This window comes from Lynx rufus, unplaced genomic scaffold (assembly GCF_022079265.1).
Source record: "Lynx rufus isolate CCGP_SWC_20201006 ecotype Redwood Valley unplaced genomic scaffold, mLynRuf1.p SCAF_2, whole genome shotgun sequence".
Taxonomy (NCBI): domain Eukaryota; kingdom Metazoa; phylum Chordata; class Mammalia; order Carnivora; family Felidae; genus Lynx; species Lynx rufus.
The window spans coordinates 205,612,598-205,635,163 of record NW_025814834.1 but is presented as its reverse complement, the minus strand read 5'-3'; the positions used below and the strand labels follow the sequence as shown (position 1 = coordinate 205,635,163).

Sequence of the window (22,566 nt, the reverse complement as noted above, 5' to 3'; positions counted from 1 at the left end):
CCCCAGAGCTCCGGGAGAAGAGTCATTTGTGACGCCACCTATGGCAGACAGGTCCCTATAGGCCTCATCGATTGGTGTTTATTCAACAGAAATTTTTAGCTGGCAGAGCAAAGGGGAAGAGAAGGTGGGGGAGGCGGGGATGAACAGTGAAAGTCCAGGCTGCATAGGTCTCTGCCCAGTGTACGTGGAGTGGTACCTACATGGAGAGATCTATTCACTCACTCATTTATTCTTGCATTCATTCATCCATTTAATGACCATTGAGGAAGGCTTGCTCTGTCATGGCATCGATAACTATGATGGCCAATGTTTGTGAAGTCCTTATGTGTACCAGAAACGATACTAAAAGCTTTGCCCGTTTTTTTTTTTTTTCCTGTTGAATCTCCATACCCACTCTGTGTGGCCTATAGTATTTTATCCCATTTTAAAGATGAGAAGACCGAGTCTCATAGGGCTTAAGAAATGCTCCCAGTGCCTCATTGGCCCATAGTCTTGGGGTAAGGATTTTTGAGCTGAGGACTGGTAGATTTCATACTAGATGTCTTCTCCTAACCTGTCAGTGCTTAGTCCTTACTCAGGTAAAGGTGTTCCAGCCACGAGGGAGGAGGTAGGGGGCTCTAGAGCAGCTCCTTTGTGCCAGACACTGCCTGGTCACATTTCATCTTTACAACAGCCCTGGGAGGTTGGCATTTAGTGTTCCTTTCCTGGAGTAGAAAACAGGGGCTCAGGGGAGGGAAGAGTCTTTCCCAAGGTCACAATGCAAGCGAGTGGAAGAATCTGCCTTTGAAATGACTTCCCAATCCCCCGCTCTGTCCTGTTCCCGCTTTAGAGAAGGGATCTGCTAGTTTCTTTCCTCAATCTGAGGCACCTGTGCCACTGGCAGTTACCTCGCATCGCCATCCTACAATCTGGAGCTTAAAAACTTCCATCCTCTCCGAGTGGACACCCACCCACTCAGGCTGCAGAATCCGAGCAGATTCCATGTTGGCTGGTGGCACCTAGTGGGCAATCTTGGTACTGCAACCTGGGTTCGTAGGTTGTTGAATGGTCTATCCTGTTTTTCATTTGTCGCTGGCGGTAGTTAGTGAGCACCTACTGTGTGCTGAGCCTGGGGGTCCCGGAGATGGATGGGACAAGGTGTCTGCCCTCAGGAAACCCACAGTCCTTAGAGAAGACACGTGCATATCGGAACAACAGGTGGGAGAGGAGAAAACGGACCTGCAAATCTTTTCTGGGACATCTGGGAAGTCTCTGTAGCAAATGTGGTACTTGTACTGAGTCTTGATGAATAGGGAACTGCCAGGCAGATGGAGAATGGATATTTCAGATAGAAGAAACAGCACTTGCAAAGTATCAGAGTGTCCAGGGAAGGTAGGGTTGCCAAATAAAATATAGGACACCAATTACATTTAAATTTTTTTAAATAATTTTTTAGTATAAGTATGTTTTAAATATTGCATGGGGAAAACTTATACAAAAAAAAACACCCTATTCATTGTTTATCTGAAATTCAGATTTAACTGAGCATCTTGTATTTTTATTTGCTAAATCTGGCAGTCCTACCAAGAAAGGGAAGGGAAGCATTTGGGTATGACTGGAGCCTGGAGGACCCTGTGGGGGGGGGGGTGGCAGGCAAGACTGGCAAAGGGCAAGTCATGAAGGGTCTGGAAAGCCAAGCCAAGGAGTACAGCCTTTACCCTGGGGGCATTGGAACAGGTCTCTTTGTGCAGGCCTCTGTGCTCAGTACAGGGAAACGAAACACAGCCACTTCCTTCAAGAGTTTACAGTCAAGATTGTGAGATCAGCCTAAGCCCAGGATAAGGGGGTGGAACAGAAACCCCTCCTGGGGCGTCCACAGCAAGTGCTCCAGGGCTCAGAGGAGGGGAGGCACATCTGGCTGAGAGGTCAAACAGGCTTCCTGGAGGAGGGGGCAGAGGAGCGAACTCAGGAAAAGAGGCTTCCTAGGTGCTGCTGCCCTCTGGGAAGGGTGAGGGGGTTGGGAGGAGGCACTTGCAGATCAGCCCTTGTCCAGCCCCCACATCCCATTTCTCACCTCCTTGCCTTTGCACCTGGTGCTCCTGGCCAAGAATGCCCTCCCCCTTTTTGACGTGGGTGACTTCTGTTTGTTCTTTAAAATTCCATTACGTAAGCCCCACTCTGCAGATAGCTTTCCTGGACTTCACCTGATGTCCCCCACCCAGGTGAGGTCCCATGCTCATTGTGCTTACACTACCAATATCCACATTTTATACATATGGATTCATTTTATTCTCTAAACAATCCTCTGAGGTAGCTGCCATTATTATTATCCCCATTTTACAGAAGAAGAAAAGGAGGCAAGAGAGGTTAAGAAACTTGCCCAAGGTCACAAAGATAATAAGTAATAGAGTCAGGACTTGAACCCAGGAAGTCTGGCTCCAGTTTGTGATTTTTTTTTTTAACATTTGTTTTAAGTTTATTTATTCTGAGAGAAGGAAAGAGAGCATGAGCCAGGGAGGGACAGCAAGAGAGGGAGAGAGAGAACCCCAAGCAGGCTCCACACTGTCAGCACAGAGCCCAATGCGGGGCTCAGTCTCACCACCCATGAGATCATGACCTGAGCTGAAAGCGAGAGTTGGATGCTCAACCGAATGAGCCACCCAGGCGCCCCCCAGTTTGTGATCTTAACTTCCATGCTATGATTGCTGTAATAACATTGCGCCCACTGAATTTAATTGTTTTGAGAGAGTTTTTGCAAGGGCTCTGTGCATTGCACGTGTGTATGATTGGCACGGACAATCAGGTGGGCATTTTTCTGCACAAAGGCTCCTAGCTTCCATCAACTTCTCAGAGGGGTTCATGATCCTCAAGGTTGAAGTCTCCACACTGTTTTCCTGAACTAAGCTCTGTGAACCCAGTGCCTGTGCCTTAGTCCCTTGGAGTCCCCAGGGCCAAGTGCAAAGAGGGTGTTTGGGGAAAGTTTGAAGGGTAGCTGACAGATGCCCGAATGAGCATCATCTAGATTGGCAGACAGCTGCATCCAACTCAACCACATCCCCATTCCCACAGCAGCTAATCTGTGCCTTGTCCTGTGCTCCTTGGGTCACCCTGAGCAGTGCTGAGGTCAGAACTGGCATTCTGCAGGGTGCCTGGGGGGCTCAGTAAGTTAAGTGTCCGACTTCGGCTCAGGTCATGATCTCACAGTTCGTGGGTTCCAGCCCCGCGTCTGGCTCTGTGCTGACAGCTCAGAGCCTGGAGCCTCCTTCCGATTCTGTGTCTCCCTGTCTCTCTGCCCCTCCCTCCCTCACACTCTGTCTGTCTCTCTCTCTCAAAGAATAAATAAACATTTAAAAAAGGGGGGGGCACCTGGGTGGCTCAGTTGGTTAAGTGACCGACTTGAGCTCAGGTCATGATCTCACTGTTTGTGGGTTCGAGCCTCACGTTGGGCTCTGTGCTGACAGCTTGGAGCCTGCTTTGGATTCTGTGTCTCCCTCTGTCTCTGTTCCCCCCCTGCTTGCAGTCTGTCTCTCTCTCAAAAATAAATAAAGATTTTTTTATAAATAGATAAACAAACAAACAAACTTAAAAAAAAAAAAGAATCGGTATTCTGCATCTCTCAAAGGAAAGAACATTAGGTCCTGGGTACTCAAAGCCTTGGACATTAGAGGTAGCTCCATGTACTCCATTGTTTTCTTTTTTTTTTTTTTTTAAGCTTATTTATTTTGAGGAGGGATGTAGGGGCAGAGAAAGAGAGGGAGAGAGAGAATCCTAAGTAGGTTCTGCACTATCAATGCAGAGCCTGACACAGGGCTCAAACTTACAAACTGTGAGATCATGACCTAAGCCAAAATCAAGACTCAGATGCTTAACTGACTGAGCCACACAGGCACCCCTACGAACCTGCTTTTGAGTCCCAAAGCAGCCACCAACTAATATGTGACTTTGAGCATCATTTTCCCTGTCTGGGCCTTAAATCTTGACTCACTCGAGTGTGCTGTGGCTGAACAGGGGTCCTTGCACTTAACCTATCAAGGCATGGGGCAGGGAAGTAGCTGCGGAAGTGGGTAAGGGAGGCCCTCTTCCTGCTGTCTCCCAAGAACTCACAACCTAGACCTCAGAGTCTGCACATAGTGACCCCTCAGCATCTGTGTATCAGTCAGCTATCACTGAGGATAATGCTGCAAAATACACAATCCCCTAAATACGATGGCTTCCAAGTGGCTATTTTTCTTGGTCATTGGTTGGAGTCTGCAAGTCAACTGAGGTGGCCCTGTTTCAGCATAAGAATTAGGTCACGATCTTCCCTACATGTTTCTCATTCTGGAACCAGCCGCTACCCAGGTTAAGTCCCATCATGGCAGAAGGCAGGAGCACAAGAGGCCAAGCCAACTCAACAAACACATATAAAACCTCTGCTTGCATCATGTCCTCTAGAATGTTCCATGGGCCAAAACAAGACCATGGACAAATTTGGCATCCACAAGGAAGAGAAATACACTCTGCCTTCTTTTGTGGGAGGTGTTGGGAAGTCACATGCAAAAAGTGTGGGTGTGCAATTTAGTCACAGGGAGAGAATGAAGAATTGGAAACCACAGATGTTTATCCAGTGACCAACCCCCCCCCCCCACCACAAGTGGCAGGAGTGGGCACTGGGCTCTGGGCCCACCGTGGGCAACAACCTTGCTAATGGTCTTCTCTGTTCCTCGGCAGGAGCTCAGTGAGTACAACGCCACAGCCATAAAAAGCCCCACCAACACGGTCACTGTGCAGGGCCTCAAAGCCGGCGCCATCTATGTCTTCCAGGTGCGGGCACGCACTGTGGCAGGCTACGGGCGCTACAGTGGCAAGATGTACTTCCAGACCATGACAGAAGGTAAGCAGCAACCAGAGGGCAAGAGGCGGGCACTGACTCCACAAACAGAATACATGTAAAGGCACCTGCTCCTTCAACGTGCCTTTGCACAAATCAGAAAAGGCGCCCCCTCTTCTAGATGTCAACCTTCCCTGCTGGTTGGGAACCAGTCATACAGAGGTGCTATTTTCTGTGATTTGGAAAGCATATGGGCTCCTCCATTGCTATCGTGTCAGCCACTCCCTTTCACAGGACTCTTGGGAGCTCAGCCCTAACTTGCAGACACACTCTGAGCAAGTCACTTCCCTTTTCTGGTCCAAATTTTTCTCATCCACAAAATGAAAGCATCATATTCAGTCTTTGAGAGCACACCTATTTCATCCGTACACTCCTCCAATGACTTGCAGTTGGATTGAGAAGAATTCTAAAGTTCAGCAGCAAGAAGTGCTGGGATGGATTAGTGATGTCTGCCCTGGACAAGAAAATGGGAGGTTGCAGCCCATGTGCTGTGTGTCTCCCATTGCGGGACCACATGGTCTCTAAGTACCCTTCCTATTCTAATAGTCTTTGAGGAACAGCAGAGTTAAGAGTACGGGCTCTGATGCCAGCCAGACAGAGAAATTACAGTGCTGCTTCAGCCCTAACTGTGTGGCCCTGAGCAACTCACCTTACCTCTCTGAGTCTCCGTTTTCTCATCTATAAATGGGGGTGATACCAGCTATCTCATTGTCAACATCATCATCATTATCAAATTAGTGTAAAGATGGGGGATAAATATCTGGAACCTGGCACAGGGTTGGCCGTAGCTCTCACACGTAGTTAGCGCTCGCCAAATCATAGTTAATGTCATAGTTGTCACTGCTGTGAGTCTGGGAGCCCTTTCACCAACCAATGAAGCCCCAAGGCAACTTTCCTTATAACCAGACTCCAGCATCCCTTCTTAGCATCAGCTTCAATCACTGGCCATGGGCCTTGGCCTTTGCCTAGCTGAATGTCTCAGAGGCTTAGACCCATGAATTCTTGTTTTATCACAAAAATTCTCCCTAATGGCTTTACCATCTCTTCCAGGACGCTAATGGTACCTCCTCTATAAAGCCCCACTTCCTCGTGGCCAGCATTTTCACCTTTGTAGACCTCTTGCATGTTGGATGAGTGTCATTGACCTGGAGCCTTGGGGGACTGTCCCGAGATGCTTTCCTTACTAACTCAACAAATATGTGCTGGTGCTAAGGACCCAGGACTTATCTGGTCCCTGACTTTAATGAGCTCCTGTCTGGTCATGGAAGTAAATGAGAAGTAATAATAATAAAATTAAACACAATGATGGTGTTGATGGCATTGAAAATGTACTGAGTGGTTTCCAAAAGCCAGACCAATGCTGAGTGCATTTTATGCATTATCTCATATAAGCCCGTGGCCTTGGGTCAAACAGACCTCGGTTCAAATGCTGGCTTTGGCCACTTTGTAACTGTGTGATCACATGCAGGTCATGGCATCGCCAAGTGTCGCTTCCCACATCTGTAAATGGGGTGATCTTAGGCACCGAATCACAAGATTGTTCTGAAAATCAAACAAGATACATAACATACTTAGCACAGTGACTAAAACATAAAATACTCAATAACAATAATAGTTAATATTTACTGAGTGGTTGCTACCTGCCACATGTCCTTCTAAGTGCTTTACACAACAATCCTATGACTAGGAACTGTTAATCTCCCCACTTTACAGATGAGGAAACTAAGCCACAGAGAGGTAAGTCACTTTACCAGAAGTCACAGATAGTAAGTGGTACTGCCACTTAACCCAGGGAGTCTGGCCTCAGAGTCCGTGCTTATAACTGCCTCTCTGTAGTTATAAGTCAGCTTCTTATCATTGTTGATTTTCACATCAACATTGAGGTATAATGCCCATTTTATAGATGAGAAACTGAGGGTTGGAGCAGTCCATGGACTTGTCCAAGGTTACCTCTGAGCGAGTACCGGCCAGTTCTCCATCTGGGCACGTGACAGGTGCTCTATCAGGAGCAGGAACAGAATCTGGGGATCCTAGGAGACCCAGCCAGGTGGGGAACATTAGGACTCCCAGAGCCAGGCTGACAACAACATGCTTTCTCCCCCAGCCGAGTACCAGACAAGCATCCAGGAGAAGCTGCCACTCATCATCGGCTCCTCGGCGGCCGGCCTGGTCTTCCTCATTGCTGTGGTCGTCATTGCCATTGTGTGTAACAGGTGGGTGGGTGTCTCCAGCCCCTTTCAGGGCTGGCTGAGCATCTATTCAACCATTCCTGAATAGCGTCTGTGAGCCAAGGAGATATTCCCATCATCCCCAGGGCCAGGGAGAGGCTCGCACAGGCCTGGATACCCTCCCTCCTACCTAAACGGCTGCCATTGGCTACATCCCTCTGGGCTCAGAACATGACTACATGTTGAGGCCCCTACATGACTAGGGCCACAAGTGGGGTGTCAGAGGGGAGGTTGAGGAGCTCAGATAAGGCCCACTGGCTTTGGTGGCAGGAAAGACAGAAAGGATGTAGATGGGAGGAGGTGGGGGAAGGGGAAGGGACATCCCAGGTGGCCAGCACAACATGTGCCCAGGCAGGAGGTGGGACTTGTTCCTGACTTCTGCAGGGCATCATGCAAAGACCCTCTCTTCCTCCTTAGATCCCCACTTTATAATAGACTGGGCTGTAAGGTCAGATGGACAGAAGCCCCTGGGATGTCTGGGGCCATGGGCGATAACTTTGAAAGGGGCTTGGCTGGAGAGGGGATGGGGAAATGGTGAGCCTGGATTTGAGGTGGGAGAGGTGGGAAGGGATGAGGGCGGCCAGGAGGGGTGAGGCTGCTAGGCCAGGGGCAGGCAGGGAGCCCCCTGGCAGGGGTGTGGTTTTGAGGGCCTGCCCTCCCTCTTCCTATCACCTACTGTGGCTCCCAGCTCCCCGGGGGCTTCCAGGTGGCTCCAGCCCTTTGCTCTTGTTCCAGAAGACGGGGGTTTGAGCGTGCTGACTCGGAGTACACGGACAAGCTGCAGCACTATACCAGTGGCCACAGTACGTACACCCCAGCTGGGCCGGCGCCCTTGGGCCCCTCACTCTTAGTTCCCAGCAGCCTCCCCAGCCTCCTTCCACTGCCTCCCACCATGCCGCAGCCAGACTGAACGTTAGGCTGTTCTCCGAATGGGCCAAGCTCACTCTTCCCTCTTAGCCTCTGCACATGCTGCCCCCTCTGCCTGGGGCATCCCCCTGCCTTCTCTTAACCTGTGTAACTCTCCCCTCTTCCTCAGCCGCGGCACATACAAACCGCTCTGAGCGGCCTCCCCGGACCCGACCCCCCCATCCCGCCCTGGCTTCAGGGCCCCATCTGTGTTTGCACAGCGCTCCCTTACCTGGCCGCACCGTGATGGCCGTTTCCTTCTCTCCCCAATAGTATAGCGGGAACATCTGGAGACCAGAAAGTGTGTCTGACACTCACTGCTGCCCCCCAACACCAGCACGCTGCCCAGCACATAGAAGACACTAGATACATATTTGCACAATAAACACATGAGTTAAATGAGATGATGAGGACCCCAGGCTCTGGCCCAAGAGGTGACTCTTCCGGTAGCCACTTCTGGCACTGTTTTAGGTGCTGGGGATACACAAGTAAGCAAACCACATATCCCTACCCTTGTGGAACTTATACTCTGGTGAAGGGACAGGGAACAACAACAACAAAAAAACACAGGTAATAAATGAGAAAAGCGCATGGTGTCCTAGAGACGAAAAAGCACTAGAACCAAAGGCAAAGTAGAACAGGGCGATGGCCTCAAGAAGGTTTCAGGTGAGCAAAGACACGAACAAGCTAGGGGCGTGAGCTACGTGGATATACCTGAGGGAAGGGCCTCCCAGGCAGAAGGAACAGTCAGTGCAAAGGCCCTGAGGCTGGAATGTGCCTGGCAGGTTTCAGGAACAGCCAGGAGGTTAGTGTGACTGGAGCAGAGTGAGGAGGCAGGAGGGGCAGGTACGAGGGGTTGCAACATGCAGATTCTTGTCCGCCATTGCAGGGCCTTGGTTTTTATTCTGAGTGAAATAGGGAACCTCTAGGAGGGTCTGAACCAAAGACTGACGTGCTCTGAGTTACAGTTTTGACAGGACCTCTCTAGCTGCTGTGTGGAGAATGGACTGAGGGGGCTGGAGGGTGCCAAGCAGGACAGAAGCAGGGAGACCTGAGAGGTGGCTGTTGGAATAATCCAGGGAAGATATGTGGTGCCTAGACCAGAGTGGAAGCAGTTGGCGGTTGGATTCTGACATTTTCCAAAAAGTAGATGCACTAGATTTCCTGCAGGATTGGATGTGTGGAGCGTGCAAGAAAGAGCCGAGTCGAGCAGTTCTAGATATTAAGCCTCTGGGTAACAGTCAATTTAAAGGAAAAGTTCCCGAGCTTAAAAAATCATTTTAGACATAAATGTAAAAAATAATTAAACCATTAAAATTTCCAGAAGACAATTTCGGTAACTATGTAATGGATATGTGGATAGAAAAGGACTTTCAGGGCACCTGGGTGGCTCAGTCAGTTGAGCATCTGACTCCTGATTTCCGCTCAGCTCATGATCCCAGGGTCATGGGATCGAGCCCCGCTTAACATTCTCTCTCTTTCTCTGCCCCACTCCCCTGCTTGCACACTCTCTCTCTAAAATAAATAACATGAAAAAAATTATAAAAAGAAAAGGACTTTCTAAGCATAAAAGCAATGGAAAGCTCTCAAAAAAAAAAAAAAAAGCAAATTTAGCTACACCAAAATAAAAAATTCACCTGTAGATTAAAAATAAAAGTCATAAATTACATCACCCCCTCCTCTTCCCCAAGTAATAAAATCATGGTTGTAGATACAGCTAAATGCATACAGTATGCCCAGGAATTGTTTTCATGCGGTACATATATTTGTTCATTTAATCCTTATAACTGCCAACTTTGAGCATGAGGGAATTGAGGCCCAGAGAGGTCACAAAGCAGCTCAGGGCCAGAACGGAGGTCCACACTCCTCACCACACCGTGCTGTCCACACCTGACTAAATGTGGACTAAGGTGGACGAAGCTGGACGAAGGTGGCTCACATGCTTCGTCACCTGGAGCCATGTGGAAGCCTCACTATTTAGAGTGTGAGTGGGTAACAAGGAAACAGGTGACAGCAGGGGTTTATTTTTAAAATAGAGCCCAGGATTTGTTCATGGATCAACATGTTCTAAAGCTCAGACTCCTGCTCCCTGAATCTAAAAAGGACTTTGTTTTTTTCAAAGCCCTGCCAGCCTTGGGGTCCCACCCCCCGCCCCCCCCCCCCCCCGGCAACCGTGTGTCGCCGGGACAGAGGAGGAAGCTGAGGCCCGGAGATGTGTGTGACTGGCTTGAAGTCACCCTCACCGGCTCATGTGTTCCCTCGTCCAGCAGGTGCTGAGTGAGGACCAAGGTCCATGGTACCTGGATGTGGACCAGAGGGACCAACCTGGTTTCTCTTCCCTGCTCTACCACTGGCCAGCTGTGTGACCTTGGGAAAGCCATCGAACCTCTCTGAACCTTGGCATCTTTATATGGGAAGTAGCAAGAATGATGCTTCTTTCACAGAATTGTGAGGATTAAATGAATTAATGGATATTAAAGTGCTTCCTAATAATATTTAATAATAGCCAACTCTTCTCTATAGCAGGTAACAATTATTCGGCGCTTTCTATTTGCCAACTACGATACTTAGCCCCTTAAAAAGATTCTCGTTTAACCCTTGCAGTCCCCTTATGAGGTAGGTGCTATTTATGATCTCCGTTTTATATGTGAAAAAAAAGTGAGGCACAGAGAGGTTAAGTAACTTGCCAAAGGGCACACAGCTGTACCAATACAGTGGTTGATCCTCCGTTCAAACTCATAACGCAGCTCTTTTGTGACTATTATTACTGGCAGATCCAGAACTCAGACCTGGTCTCTGAATGTCTGGTTCTTCCTCCTTCCACTTGAATTTCCCATTTGGGTCCAGGACAGCAGGTCCTGACAGTCATAAGTCATCCAGACAGCAGACCAGTATTTTCTGAAGACTCTGACTGCAGAGATCCTTATCCAACTTCAGTTCAGCAAATACCTGTCCTGGGAGCCAGGCCTTGAATAATCACCTTCCATTCCAGGAGACAGGATGGGGAAGCACCCGGAAGAAAATAGTAGGCTGGCAGTTACAAGTGTCAACTCACAGCCAGACGACCTGGATTCAGCCCCCAACGGGCTGTCGCCTTGGGCAGGCCATCTAAACTTTCTTATGCCTCAATGTCCGCATCCAAACAATGGGGATAATATTAGGTTGGACCCAATGAAATTGCCATGTTTGTAGGTCGTAAACAGCCAAATACTAACAATTTCATACGGCTCAGCCTAATAATAGCATTTACCTGGCAAAGTTGTCAGGAGGATTAATTGGATAGACGCCTGTAAAGTACCCAGAACGGGGCCCAGTGCCTGGTGAATCCACACTGAACTGTGAGTAGATTGTGTTATTAATGGTGAGATGAAACCAAAGGGTCACAGAAGCAGAGACAGTTTTACTCAGAGCCATACAATCAATAAGCGTTTATTAAGCATCTACTGAATGCTCCTTCACTTGTGTACTGTAGAGAAAACATTCTAGAGCGAGGGCTCGTAATTGGGGGTTCACAAACCCCAAGAGCTTCAAGGGCCGGTGAGCATTCCAAAATTGTATGCTGGGTATGGGAGTGTGACACACACGTGAATAATTTTCCAAGGAGCAGATCCATACCTTTTCTCAAAGGTATTCATGACCGCAAACAGGTGGAAAGAGAAAAAAAAGGACATTTCAATAGGTAATGCTATTATTTTTTCAGTAAGCATTTCTCGAGCCTGCTCTATGGGTCAGGCTCTGGCATTTAGCATGAGCTAGACAGACATGACCCCTGTCCCCCTGAGGGAGAGAGGGTAAAGCGAGCCCTCACAGGCAGCAGAGTGTTCCAGAAAGGGGTGGCAGGAAGCTGTAGACATGCATATCCGGCAGACCCCATAAAAGAGGAGAGCCATACAGATGTCACGGCCATAGGAGTGGGTGCAGAGACAGGGCTTCGGGAACCTGAAGAGAAAGCATGGATCTCCACTAGAAGGATCCAGGCAGCCTTCACGGAGGAGGTGGCATTTGATCTAGACACACAGAGGAAGAGAAGTGCATTCCTGGTGGAGGTAACCACATGAACAAAAGCACAGAGTACAGAAATGATCAGGTGTGTGGGACCTCTGGGTAAATACTTCCTTTTTGCTGTAGAGGATCAGGGAGCTGAAGCTGGAGCCCAACCCAGAGAGTTTGGAAGGCCAGATGAAGGCACTTGCCTTTGTTCTGCAAGCAATAGAGAGCCCTCCTGACCAACACTCCTGGCCAAGGCTTGGGGATGGCATGTGATGGGCTGACAGTGCCCAAGTCAGCTTTGAGCTCCTGCTCTACTTCTCCTTAGCTCCCTGAGCTGACCCATTCCTGTCCTCCCTCCACAGCTGGCCTGGCGGAAAGGGCTTCCCCCAGTTCTGTCGGAGGGAGGTTGAAAGTCAGTCACCAAGAACCACAGGCCAGGCTCAGAGTTTGAGCAAGAAAGGGAGCATCTCCCAGGAGCTGATGTCCCCAGTCTGAGGAGGGCTGACTTAGAGAAGGGGTCACAGCTGAACAGTCCAGGAGGAGGAGAAGGCATGGACCAGATCTGGTTGGATTGCATCTGGGAGGCCACGGGCATGATGATTAAGAGTAGTGGCCCTTGGCTCAAATCTGACAGGCCTGGATTCAAGTCCTGGCTGTACCATTTTCTAGCTGTGTGGCCTCGGTAGATTACTTAGGCTCTCTGAGCTGCAGTTCCCTCATGCATGAAATGAAAATAGTGATCCTTTCCTCCAAGAGTTGTTGGGTGCAGAAAATGAGATAATCCATATAAAGAGCCTGCCCAGTGCTGCCCAGTCCTAACAAAGGGTTAGGGTAATGGCAGCTGCTGTCATTCTTTTATCTCTGTCACATGGATTCTGCTCAGCTCTATAGACACTGAGTGTATATTCCATGTAGAACTTTATGCATTATTCTAGGGGAGAGAAAAACGAGGAAAGACCATGCACCCACCCACCCCCTCCACCCAGGCTCCCACAGTTATAGGTGGTGGTTCTTAATTTCTTTTGGGGTCTCAGGCTCCTCTGAGTCAGCTGAAAATTTTGGATCCTATGGCCAGAAAAACACAAATATGCGTACACGTGTGTATATAAAATTATAAAACAGAAAAATCTAAACTCAGGGGTGGATTTGGGGAGAACTTCAACTTTCACAATATTTATTTCCATAATTTTTAGACTATAAATAAAGAGTATGAGTCACTTTTCTAATTCAAAATGGTAATAATAGGGGTGCCTGGATAGCCCAGTTGGTTAAGCGTCCCACTCTTGATTTTGGCTCAGGTTATGATCTCACAGTTGTGGGTTCGAGCCCCACGTTGAGCCCCACTCTGGGCATGGAGCCATGGAGGCAGTAAGATTCTCCTCTCTTTCCTTCTCTCTGTCTCTGCCCCTCTCCCCCACTTGTGCTCTCTCTCTAAAATAAATAAATACATACATACATGCATACATGCATTCCATCTGGGAGGTTCCCAGACTCCCCTGTCCCACCAAACTCATCCTGGGTCTGTCAAGTGGTTCACAGACCCAAATTAAGAAACCTTCACCTAAAGCGCCAGACAGGGACCCCTGGCTGGCTCAATTGGTAAAACATGTAATTCTTGATCTCGGGGTTGTGAGTTTGAGCCCCATGTTGAGTGTGGAGATTACTTAAAAATAAAATCTTAATAAATAAATAAATAAATAAATAAATAAGTTAATTAGTTAATTAAAGGGCTAGACAAACACCTACATAAATAATCCAAAAAACAGCTAATGTATTAGAACAGTAGTTGGCAAACTTTTCTGTAATGGACCAGAGAGTAAAAATACCATAGGGTCTCTATTGTTAACTACTCAACTTGGTCGCTGTAGCTGAAAGCAGCGCCAGGCAAAGGAATGCACGCAGCTATGTTCCAATAAAACTTTATTTACAAAACGGTCAGTGGGCCAGTTTGCCAACCTGTGTGTTAGAGGTTCCAATTTTAGATTCCTGGAATATCTGCAACAGAAACAGAGTGATCAACTAACATGTCCAAGGTCACACAGCTGAGCAGCATTGATGCCCCCATTCACCAACCAGCCAAGCCTTACTATGGTCCAGGGACTCCAGCTCTCTCCTCCTAGAGTTGCTGCCTCCAAAGTCGCCCCCCTGGGGCAATGGAGAATGTGGGCAGGGAGCTGGGGAAGCCAGAGGGAGGCCTGGGCAGCAGAAGACGAGTTATCTGGGAGGGAGAATATGGGATTGATCACCTTTCCCTTCCTTCCAAGTGTTTTGTTGGCTCAGTGCTAGGATCAGAATTAGGTCTTTGATATCCAAGTTACACCCTTAATTTCTGCATCAAATAAAAAAGTACATCCAAATCAAGAATCAAATTAATATGCCCCATGTCCAGCCACATGCTGATCACCAGGAAATTTGAGATCCGGCGTGGTTTAAGACTAACTAGTGGGGGACCTAGGAAGTGGGCCGAGTGATGGGTCCTCCGACCCTAGTGAGTAGGCAGCCCCTCCAGGCTCTGGGGCCTGCCTGGGAGAGCTGAGGCAGCCAGGAAGTTCCCTGAAGGGAGAGGATGCTTAAATTAAGCCTTAAAAGACAGGGAAGGCTCCTTAGCAGCTGCCCAAGAACATGGACTCCTGCCTCCTCTTTCTGTATATCTTCCAAATCTCTCTCTTCCTTCTTGACTTCCTCTTCCTTTTCTTTGCACCCCCTGATTCTCTAACACAAGAGAGACAAACCTATCTATCCTTTTATGCCCACACCCATAGTAGACATTGCTAAACAACCCTGACAGTCTTTTAGCTCCTTCAGGAAGACATTACGAATCAATTAGAGTTGGAACAAGAGCTAGAACCTATTTGCTCTCTCTGCCGAGCTCTCTGTTCTCCTCACCCTTCTACTCAGCTCAGTGCCCATCTGCTCACCGAGACTCAGAGAGGTCAAGTAACCTGCAAAGGGTTGCCCAGTTCCTATGGGGCCATATGGGAGTGTATTTCCCTCTACAGAGGGACTAACTGTAGCCTTTCCATTTGTCCGCATCTTGATTCTGTGCATGTGACCAAGCCTGGTCTTGTCCCCCAGTGACCCCAGGCATGAAGATCTACATCGACCCTTTCACCTACGAGGACCCCAATGAGGCAGTGCGGGAGTTTGCCAAGGAAATTGACATCTCCTGTGTCAAAATTGAGCAGGTGATTGGAGCAGGTAGGTGGTGAGTGCTCTCCCAGGTACCATGGCCTCAGCCATGAGGGGGGAGTACTCTAGGGGCAGAGGGGAGCATGTGGGGTAGGAGCCTCAGAGGACCCTCCAAGGCCTGAAGGTTCAGAATAGCCAAGGTGGAAAAGCCCTCAAGGGTCATCCAGGAAAACTACCTCATCGATAGATGAGGAAACTGAGGCACAGGGCTGGGAAGGAGCTTGCATATCATGTCAGAGATCGAGCTAGGTCTAGAACCCAATTCTCTGGACTCGGTCTAGTGCTGTGTCCTTCCTGTCCCTCTCTCCATCCCCCCAGGTTCCCCTACAGCCTTACCCCATACCCAGCCAAATACCATGGGGCAGCTGTGGAGAGTTTACTGAGACCTTAGGGGCCCCCACATGCTACAAAGGGGTTCTTTGTCAAGAGGATGAGCTGACCACTGGGGAGAAAAAGTTCATTCAGGACCCAGGAATAGAGGTTACAGGGAGTGGGAAGGTGACATTTCCAGCTGGCAAGTGACATCCTGCCTTTCTTGGTGTGTGTGTCCCAGGGGAGTTTGGTGAGGTATGCAGTGGCCACCTAAAACTGCCAGGCAAGAGAGAGATCTTTGTGGCCATCAAGACGCTCAAGTCAGGCTATACTGAGAAGCAGCGCCGGGACTTCCTGAGCGAGGCCTCCATCATGGGCCAGTTCGACCACCCCAACGTCATCCACCTGGAGGGTGTTGTCACCAAGAGCACGCCTGTGATGATCATCACTGAGTTCATGGAGAATGGCTCCCTGGACTCCTTCCTCCGGGTAGGGAAAGCCAAGAGTTCCAGGGGCCCATGGGTGGGGAGGAAAAGGAGTGGTGGATATAACTTCATGTTGTCAGAGCCTGACGGGGTCTTGGGGAAAACCTGTGTCAGGAGGGGCTCGTATGCTGCCTCTTTCCATCCTCTTACCAGTGGCAGACATTGCTAATGACCCCAGAACTCTGTCCCCGTGAACCAGGTAGCAGTCTCAGAATCCTTTCAATCTAGGAAACCACAACCAGTCCGTCAAAGTTAGCACGCAGCCTGAAATCCGTTATCATCTATGCTTTTAGCCAACCTTCTCATTATGCAGGAGAGAAAAGTGAGGTTCAAAGATGGGTACGGTTTGCCCAGGATTACCTAGGGGGTCAGGGTGAGAGCCAGGACTGGAACCAGGTCTCTTGAACCCTAGTCCAGGATTTTCACCAGATTTTGGATTTCTCCAAAGCCATATGGGCTAGTGGGAGGAGTCCAGAGCACAAGGCCAAGAGAGGAGAGTTTTCAGACGCCCCAGAAGATCACAGTTAACCAGCTAGACAAAAAGCATAGAAACGTGCTGCTAGACTAGTTGCCATTTAACAAACGTTTTTAAGCACCTCCTATGTGCCATGCACATACCTCTGTGCGCCTTCTTATTTAACTCAGACAGCCCTGGGAGATGGATATAACTTATCCCCATTTAATACACAGATGAAGAAACAGACTCAAGAGGTTAGGTCACTTGTCCAAGGTTGCACGGCCAGCAAAGGGCAGAGCCAGAGTCAAACCAGCTGCGTCTACTCCAAAGCCCATGTTCTTTCCCCCACCGTGAAATTGGCCTCTCGTGGGCCTCTCTCAGACCCCCAAGCATCTGAATTCTTCCCACAGGGAGCATGAGGCCAGGGTAGCAGGGTCCTGCTCTGGTTTCCTGTTGTGCCGATGATCCAGAGCTCTGATTGATGCCCTCCCATTCCCTGTGTTTTCTCCACTTCTCCCAAAGCAAAATGATGGGCAGTTCACAGTCATCCAGCTGGTGGGCATGCTCCGGGGCATCGCGGCTGGCATGAAGTACCTGGCAGACATGAACTACGTCCACCGCGACCTGGCCGCCCGCAACATCCTCGTCAACAGCAACCTGGTCTGCAAGGTGTCTGACTTTGGGCTCTCACGCTTTCTGGAGGATGATACCTCAGACCCCACCTACACCAGCGCACTGGTAAGATGGAGGCAGAGAACAGCGGGGTCATGGTGCCAGGAAAGAGGACATACATAGGTGTCCATCTCTCCCTACAATACCTTTTCACCGACACCTGCTCATGCCAAGCACTGTGCCGGACCCAAGAGACATAGAGGCATAAATCACAGTTTCTGCCCTCTTGGAGCTCACAGGCTGGCAGGGGACACAGATGTGCAGAGAAACATGGGGTAACAGAGCTCTAAGTCAGGACACCAGTCTTGGGAGGCCCAGGAAGGCTTGCTCAGAGGGGGTGAGATGTGAGCTGAAAGCTGAAGGGCCAGTACAAGTTTGTCAGATGCCATGTTCTCAAGCCAAGCTGTGACTGGAACACAGACCCTAAGAGGGGAGGCGGTGGGCAGTGAGACTGGAGAGGCAGGCAGGGCTGATTTTGGAGACCCGGAATGCCTAAACTCAGGACTGTCCCCTGCTGAAGAGTTTTAAACAGAAAGGAGCAAGACGAAGCCCCTGCCCGAAGAACTCAGAATCTATAGCATAAGAAGAGGCAAGCACACAGGCAAATGATTTCAGTACTGCTCTGTATGACAAGTGCCTCCCTGACAGAGATCGAGGACCCAGTTGGAGGATTAAAAAGAGGGAGCAACTCCTTGGCACTTGGGACTTAGGGAGAGACTTTCAGAGATACTTAAAGGATAAGAAGGGGTTTTCAGACAGCAGAGTGAGGAAAGGCATTTCATGCAGAGGGAACAGCACGTGCAAATTCTCAAGGCCTAAAGTAGCATGGTGAGTTTGAGAAAGAATGAGGGGCTTCGTGTGACTGGTACGCACAGGGCATAGGGTGAGGAATATTGAGAGCAGAGACCACATGGATCAGCCTCTCACCCATTAACTTTCCTCATTGTGTTCCCCAGGGTGGGAAGATCCCCATCCGCTGGACGGCCCCAGAAGCCATCCAGTACCGGAAGTTCACCTCAGCCAGTGACGTGTGGAGCTATGGTATCGTCATGTGGGAGGTGATGTCCTACGGGGAACGGCCCTACTGGGACATGACCAACCAGGATGTGAGTATCCAAGGGGGCTGGGCAGAGCCTCTGTGGCCAGCCAGATGGGAGGGGAAGATCCAGAATTCCTGGCCTTTTTCTGATCTCCCAGGGAATGGGAGCAAGGTCTCTGAGATACCCGGCCAAGGCAGCTCCCAGCCCAATGGTGGCTGATTCAGATGTCTACACAGGACCCTGGACTCTCCAGAGGTCAAGAGCAGGAAAGGCCTACACATCCACAATTCAGCAAATCTTCAAGATGCCTTCACTTTGTGGTCAGCCCTGAGTGAGACTATCTCAGGTGTTTTCCACATAACTGGGGGACAGGACGCTTATTCCAGGAACAAGATGTTGTCATCAGGAACTTTATGATCAGCTGTTAAATGGGAGAAGGGAGGTGTCAAGTCCTGTAGGTGTTGAGGCAAGGACAGCATGAACAAAATCAGGAAGTCTTCACAGGACAGGTGGGATGCTCACAGTAGTAGGACTTGGAGATATGAGGACTTCAAATGGGAACGATAACCTGTGCAAAGGTCCCGAGGTGGGAACTGAGGGATCATATTGGGGATCGGTAGAGAGGAAAGATGGTCAGAAAGGTTGATAAGGTTCAATAATGGGGTGTTTGAAAATCAAGCCAGCAAATTCTGATCTGCAACAACACAAAACGGGAAGGACTTGAAGAAGCTTCTTGAGCATGGAGGGTGACTCACGGTCCAGCTAGGGAAAGTGATTCTGGGCCTAGTGGCAGGACAGATTGGAGAGAGGGGGTAGGCACCCAGGTTGCAGGTCAGACTGAGGCCATAGATGGTGGGAACTCAGGTGAGGCCCGTCCTTGGGGCTGTATCCAGGAGGTGAAAGCAATTGCCATGGCAACCAAATAGGTCTTTCCTGCAATACAGAGTGGGGGGTGGAAAGACAGGACAGGTTAGAGGCAGATGCTCTTACCCCACCCACCCCACCAACTCTGCCCCTGTGTTGTTTCCAGGTAATCAATGCCATAGAGCAGGACTATCGGCTGCCGCCACCCATGGACTGCCCAAGCGCCCTACATCAGCTCATGCTAGACTGCTGGCAGAAGGACCGAAACCACCGGCCTAAGTTTGGCCAGATCGTCAACACGCTGGACAAGATGATCCGAAACCCCAACAGCCTCAAAGCCATGGCACCCCTCTCCTCCGGGTACGGCTCTGGTCTGGCCCCACTCCCTCCTCCCAGTATATCTCCACCCCATCCCCAGCCAGCCCTTCCTGTCTCCAAATCTCCAATCCCTCAAGCTCCACCTGCCTCGGGCAGATGATCTGCACTGCAGCTTGGGGTCAGGGAAGGCCAGCACTAATGTTCACTGGGCATTTGCCCTGCCTTGGGGGTGTGGAGGAGCCCAGGACACAGAAAAGGAGAAGGAAGCGGTAAAGGTGGTAAAGGAAGCACTTTTTTTTTTTTAATATTTATTTATTTTTGAGAGAGAGAGAGAGCACAAGCATGGGGGGGCAGAGAGAGAGACAGAGACACAGAATCCAAAGCAGGCTCCAGGTTCTGAGCTGTCAGCACAGAGCCCAACACGGGGCCCTAACTCTTGAACCCCAAGAACGTGACCTGAGCTGAAGTCGGCCGCTTCACCGACTGAGCCACCCAGGCGCCCCAGGAATCACTTTTTAAAGCATGGTCAGAGAAGGCAGCATTGAAGAAAAATTACCAGAATCTTGGTTGGTAGACATATTCACTGGTCACCAGGTTTCCTTCCTAGCTACCCTCACGCTCAAACCTAGACCCTCTCACTTACATTTGCAGCCTCCCCAACCCAGCCACGCACGTGCACACACACACGCACACACACACACACACACCATGGCCCTCACTCAGGTCACCATCCCTGAATCAGAGAGACTGTCAGCTCCAGTGATCCGGGGCTTGTCTTCTCCTGGGGGTCCAGGGCATGCTCCATCAGACCTGAGGTCACCACTGCCTTGCTTGGGTGGCGGTCCCAGACCCCTGTCTCTCCTGGCCTTGTATGCTCTTTCTCTCCAGGACACTATCACACAGGGTTTCTGAGGGGTGTACAGCCAGGTGTCTTCAGGATCCAGGGCTGGCTGTATCCAGAGACTCTTTGGGCCCAAGTCCTTCACCTGCCAAGTTTTTGCGTCCAAAAATTTGTGTTTGCGTCTGCCTGTCGATCCCCACCGTGGCCCTGCGTCAGCTACTCCTGACTCTCCGGATAAAATCACTCTGAGCTTTTAACCCCGTGAGAGTCATTTCACTCTCGCGATTGCCACCAGCCTCGTCTGGACGTTGGAGGTGCAGCCCACAGCTTCCTACAGCACACCCAGCGTGGAGAAGGATGGAGGAAATACGGAATAGTAGCACACTTAGTCCTGCACACTTAGACTCCTTCCTCCTGCAAATAGGAGGCTTGGAGAAGCGTCTCCCTCCTCACTGTGGTGGTCCAGCCTTTCAGGGGTCCCCACAGAGGCTTCCCTGGGTTTTCCAGGTGGCCTCAGCGTGGAGTCCTGCACACACACTCACTCTCACATAGCCACCCATATACGTGTGCTCATTTACATAGGTGCAAATTCACATCCACTCTCACACAGAAATACTCGCGTACATATACATTCATTCACCTTTGTTCACGCAGATGGATACACAGGTGCAGGTACGCAGCCCACGGTGTGCCCACGCCCATGCTTACCCCCACCCCCCCTCCCAGCTCATGCCCTGACCATCTCTGTTGCCCACCCCACCCCCAGAATCAACCTGCCGCTGCTGGACCGCACGATCCCCGACTACACCAGCTTTAACACCGTGGATGAGTGGCTGGAAGCCATCAAGATGGGGCAGTACAAGGAGAGCTTCGCCAATGCCGGCTTCACCTCCTTCGACGTCGTGTCGCAGATGATGATGGAGTAAGTGCCCGGCTGCCTCCACCCACCATCATCAATACCCCTCCCCACCCATCCCACTAAGTAGGGGGCTCTGGAGGGTGAGGGACAGACAGTGTCCAGTAGGGATGTGTGGGACAAGATGGCCAGCTCGGGGTCATATTCAGAACACCACCCGGGTCTGCCTGTGACCATGGGCCAATCAGAACCTCCCTCAGCCCCAGTTTTCTTCTGTAAACGGGAGATTGGTAGGACGATCAAAGGGATATAAAGTGAGCGGGCGCTTCATAAGTGCAAGTTCCCTCCTCCCTCCCCGTAGCAGGGGAGACCAGTGCCCCCTGAGTGTCCTGACTCCCAGTCACGCGCTCCTTCCACCCCCAGCCCATCACTCCTGCTCCAGACATCCACCCACTCACCCCCCTCCCTTGCTCTCTTCAGCAGGACACCCCTGGAGAAGCCCAGACAGCTCTCTACCTGGCCCAAAGTCCCCTCCATCCCCACATTTCCTAACGCACATGCTTCTCTCCTAAAGGGACATTCTCCGGGTTGGGGTCACCTTGGCTGGCCACCAGAAAAAAATCCTGAACAGTATCCAGGTGATGCGGGCACAGATGAACCAGATCCAGTCTGTGGAGGTTTGACATTCATCCGCCTCGGCTCACCTCTTCCTCCAGCCCCCCCCCACTCCGCCCCACACGCCAGCCCCCTGGTTCTCCGTCCACGTCCACCGCAGGGTCAGCCACCTGCCAGGAGGCCACGGGCAGCAGGAAGAACCGAGCAGCGCTCCAGCCACGAGACGTCACCAAGAATATGTGCAACTCAGATGATGGAAAAAAGGGAACGGGGACAAAAGAAAATAGATCCAGGGAGGGGGCGGGAAATACAAGGAATATTTTTTAAAGAGGATTCTCATAAGGAAAGTGATCATTGTTCTTAGGGGAAAAAAAGAAAAGAAAAGAAAAGAAAAGAAAAAAAAAAAAGGGCTTGGGAGATCCACGCGATTTGTCCCAATTGGAGACCAAAAGCAGTTTCTCTCCAACTCCCTCTGGGAAGGCGACCTGGCCAGAGCCAAGAAACACTTTCAGGAAAACCAATGTGAAGGGGGAGACAGGGGCCACCCTTCTCTCCTGTCCCTGGGCTGTTCTTCCAGGCCTCACTCAACAGCCACACGGCAGGCAGACGGGGCAGGCGGGCGGCCAGGCAGCCGCCACGAGAACCACTCGGGGAAACTCCACTCCCGCCGCCACTGGGCGAACAGAAGAATTTTTCTGTCTTTGGAGAATATTTTAGAAACTCCAATGAAAAAGACTTGTTTCTCCTGTCGGCTCATGGGGCCGAAAGGGGGCCGTTGTCTTCCTCGGTCGGGGAGACCACGGGGACACCGGCAAGGTCAACCTTCCTGAGGATGCATAGCCCTGCCTGCAGGCCCGATGCTGCAGTGACGACTGCCACTGAGAAGGATTACTCCTGCATTTGGGTTTGTTTACAGCAATTCGTGGACTCGGGGGTATTTTGGT

General features: G+C 50.3%; 1 protein-coding gene across 1 annotated transcript in view; it reads left to right on the top strand.

Annotated features, from left to right (window-relative positions):
• Positions 1–21,986, top strand: part of EPHB2 (EPH receptor B2) — a 138,241-nt gene extending 116,255 nt beyond the window's left edge. The window contains 13 exon segments of the mRNA XM_047082379.1: positions 4,690–4,852; positions 6,954–7,062; positions 7,816–7,880; positions 15,049–15,171; positions 15,716–15,963; positions 16,939–17,154; positions 18,045–18,194; positions 19,159–19,352; positions 20,918–21,073; positions 21,582–21,684; positions 21,783–21,830; positions 21,833–21,885; positions 21,887–21,986. Coding sequence (XP_046938335.1) covers positions 4,690–4,852; positions 6,954–7,062; positions 7,816–7,880; positions 15,049–15,171; positions 15,716–15,963; positions 16,939–17,154; positions 18,045–18,194; positions 19,159–19,352; positions 20,918–21,073; positions 21,582–21,684; positions 21,783–21,830; positions 21,833–21,885; positions 21,887–21,986 — 1,728 coding nt within the window.
• The last annotated feature ends 580 nt before the right edge of the window (positions 21,987–22,566 follow it).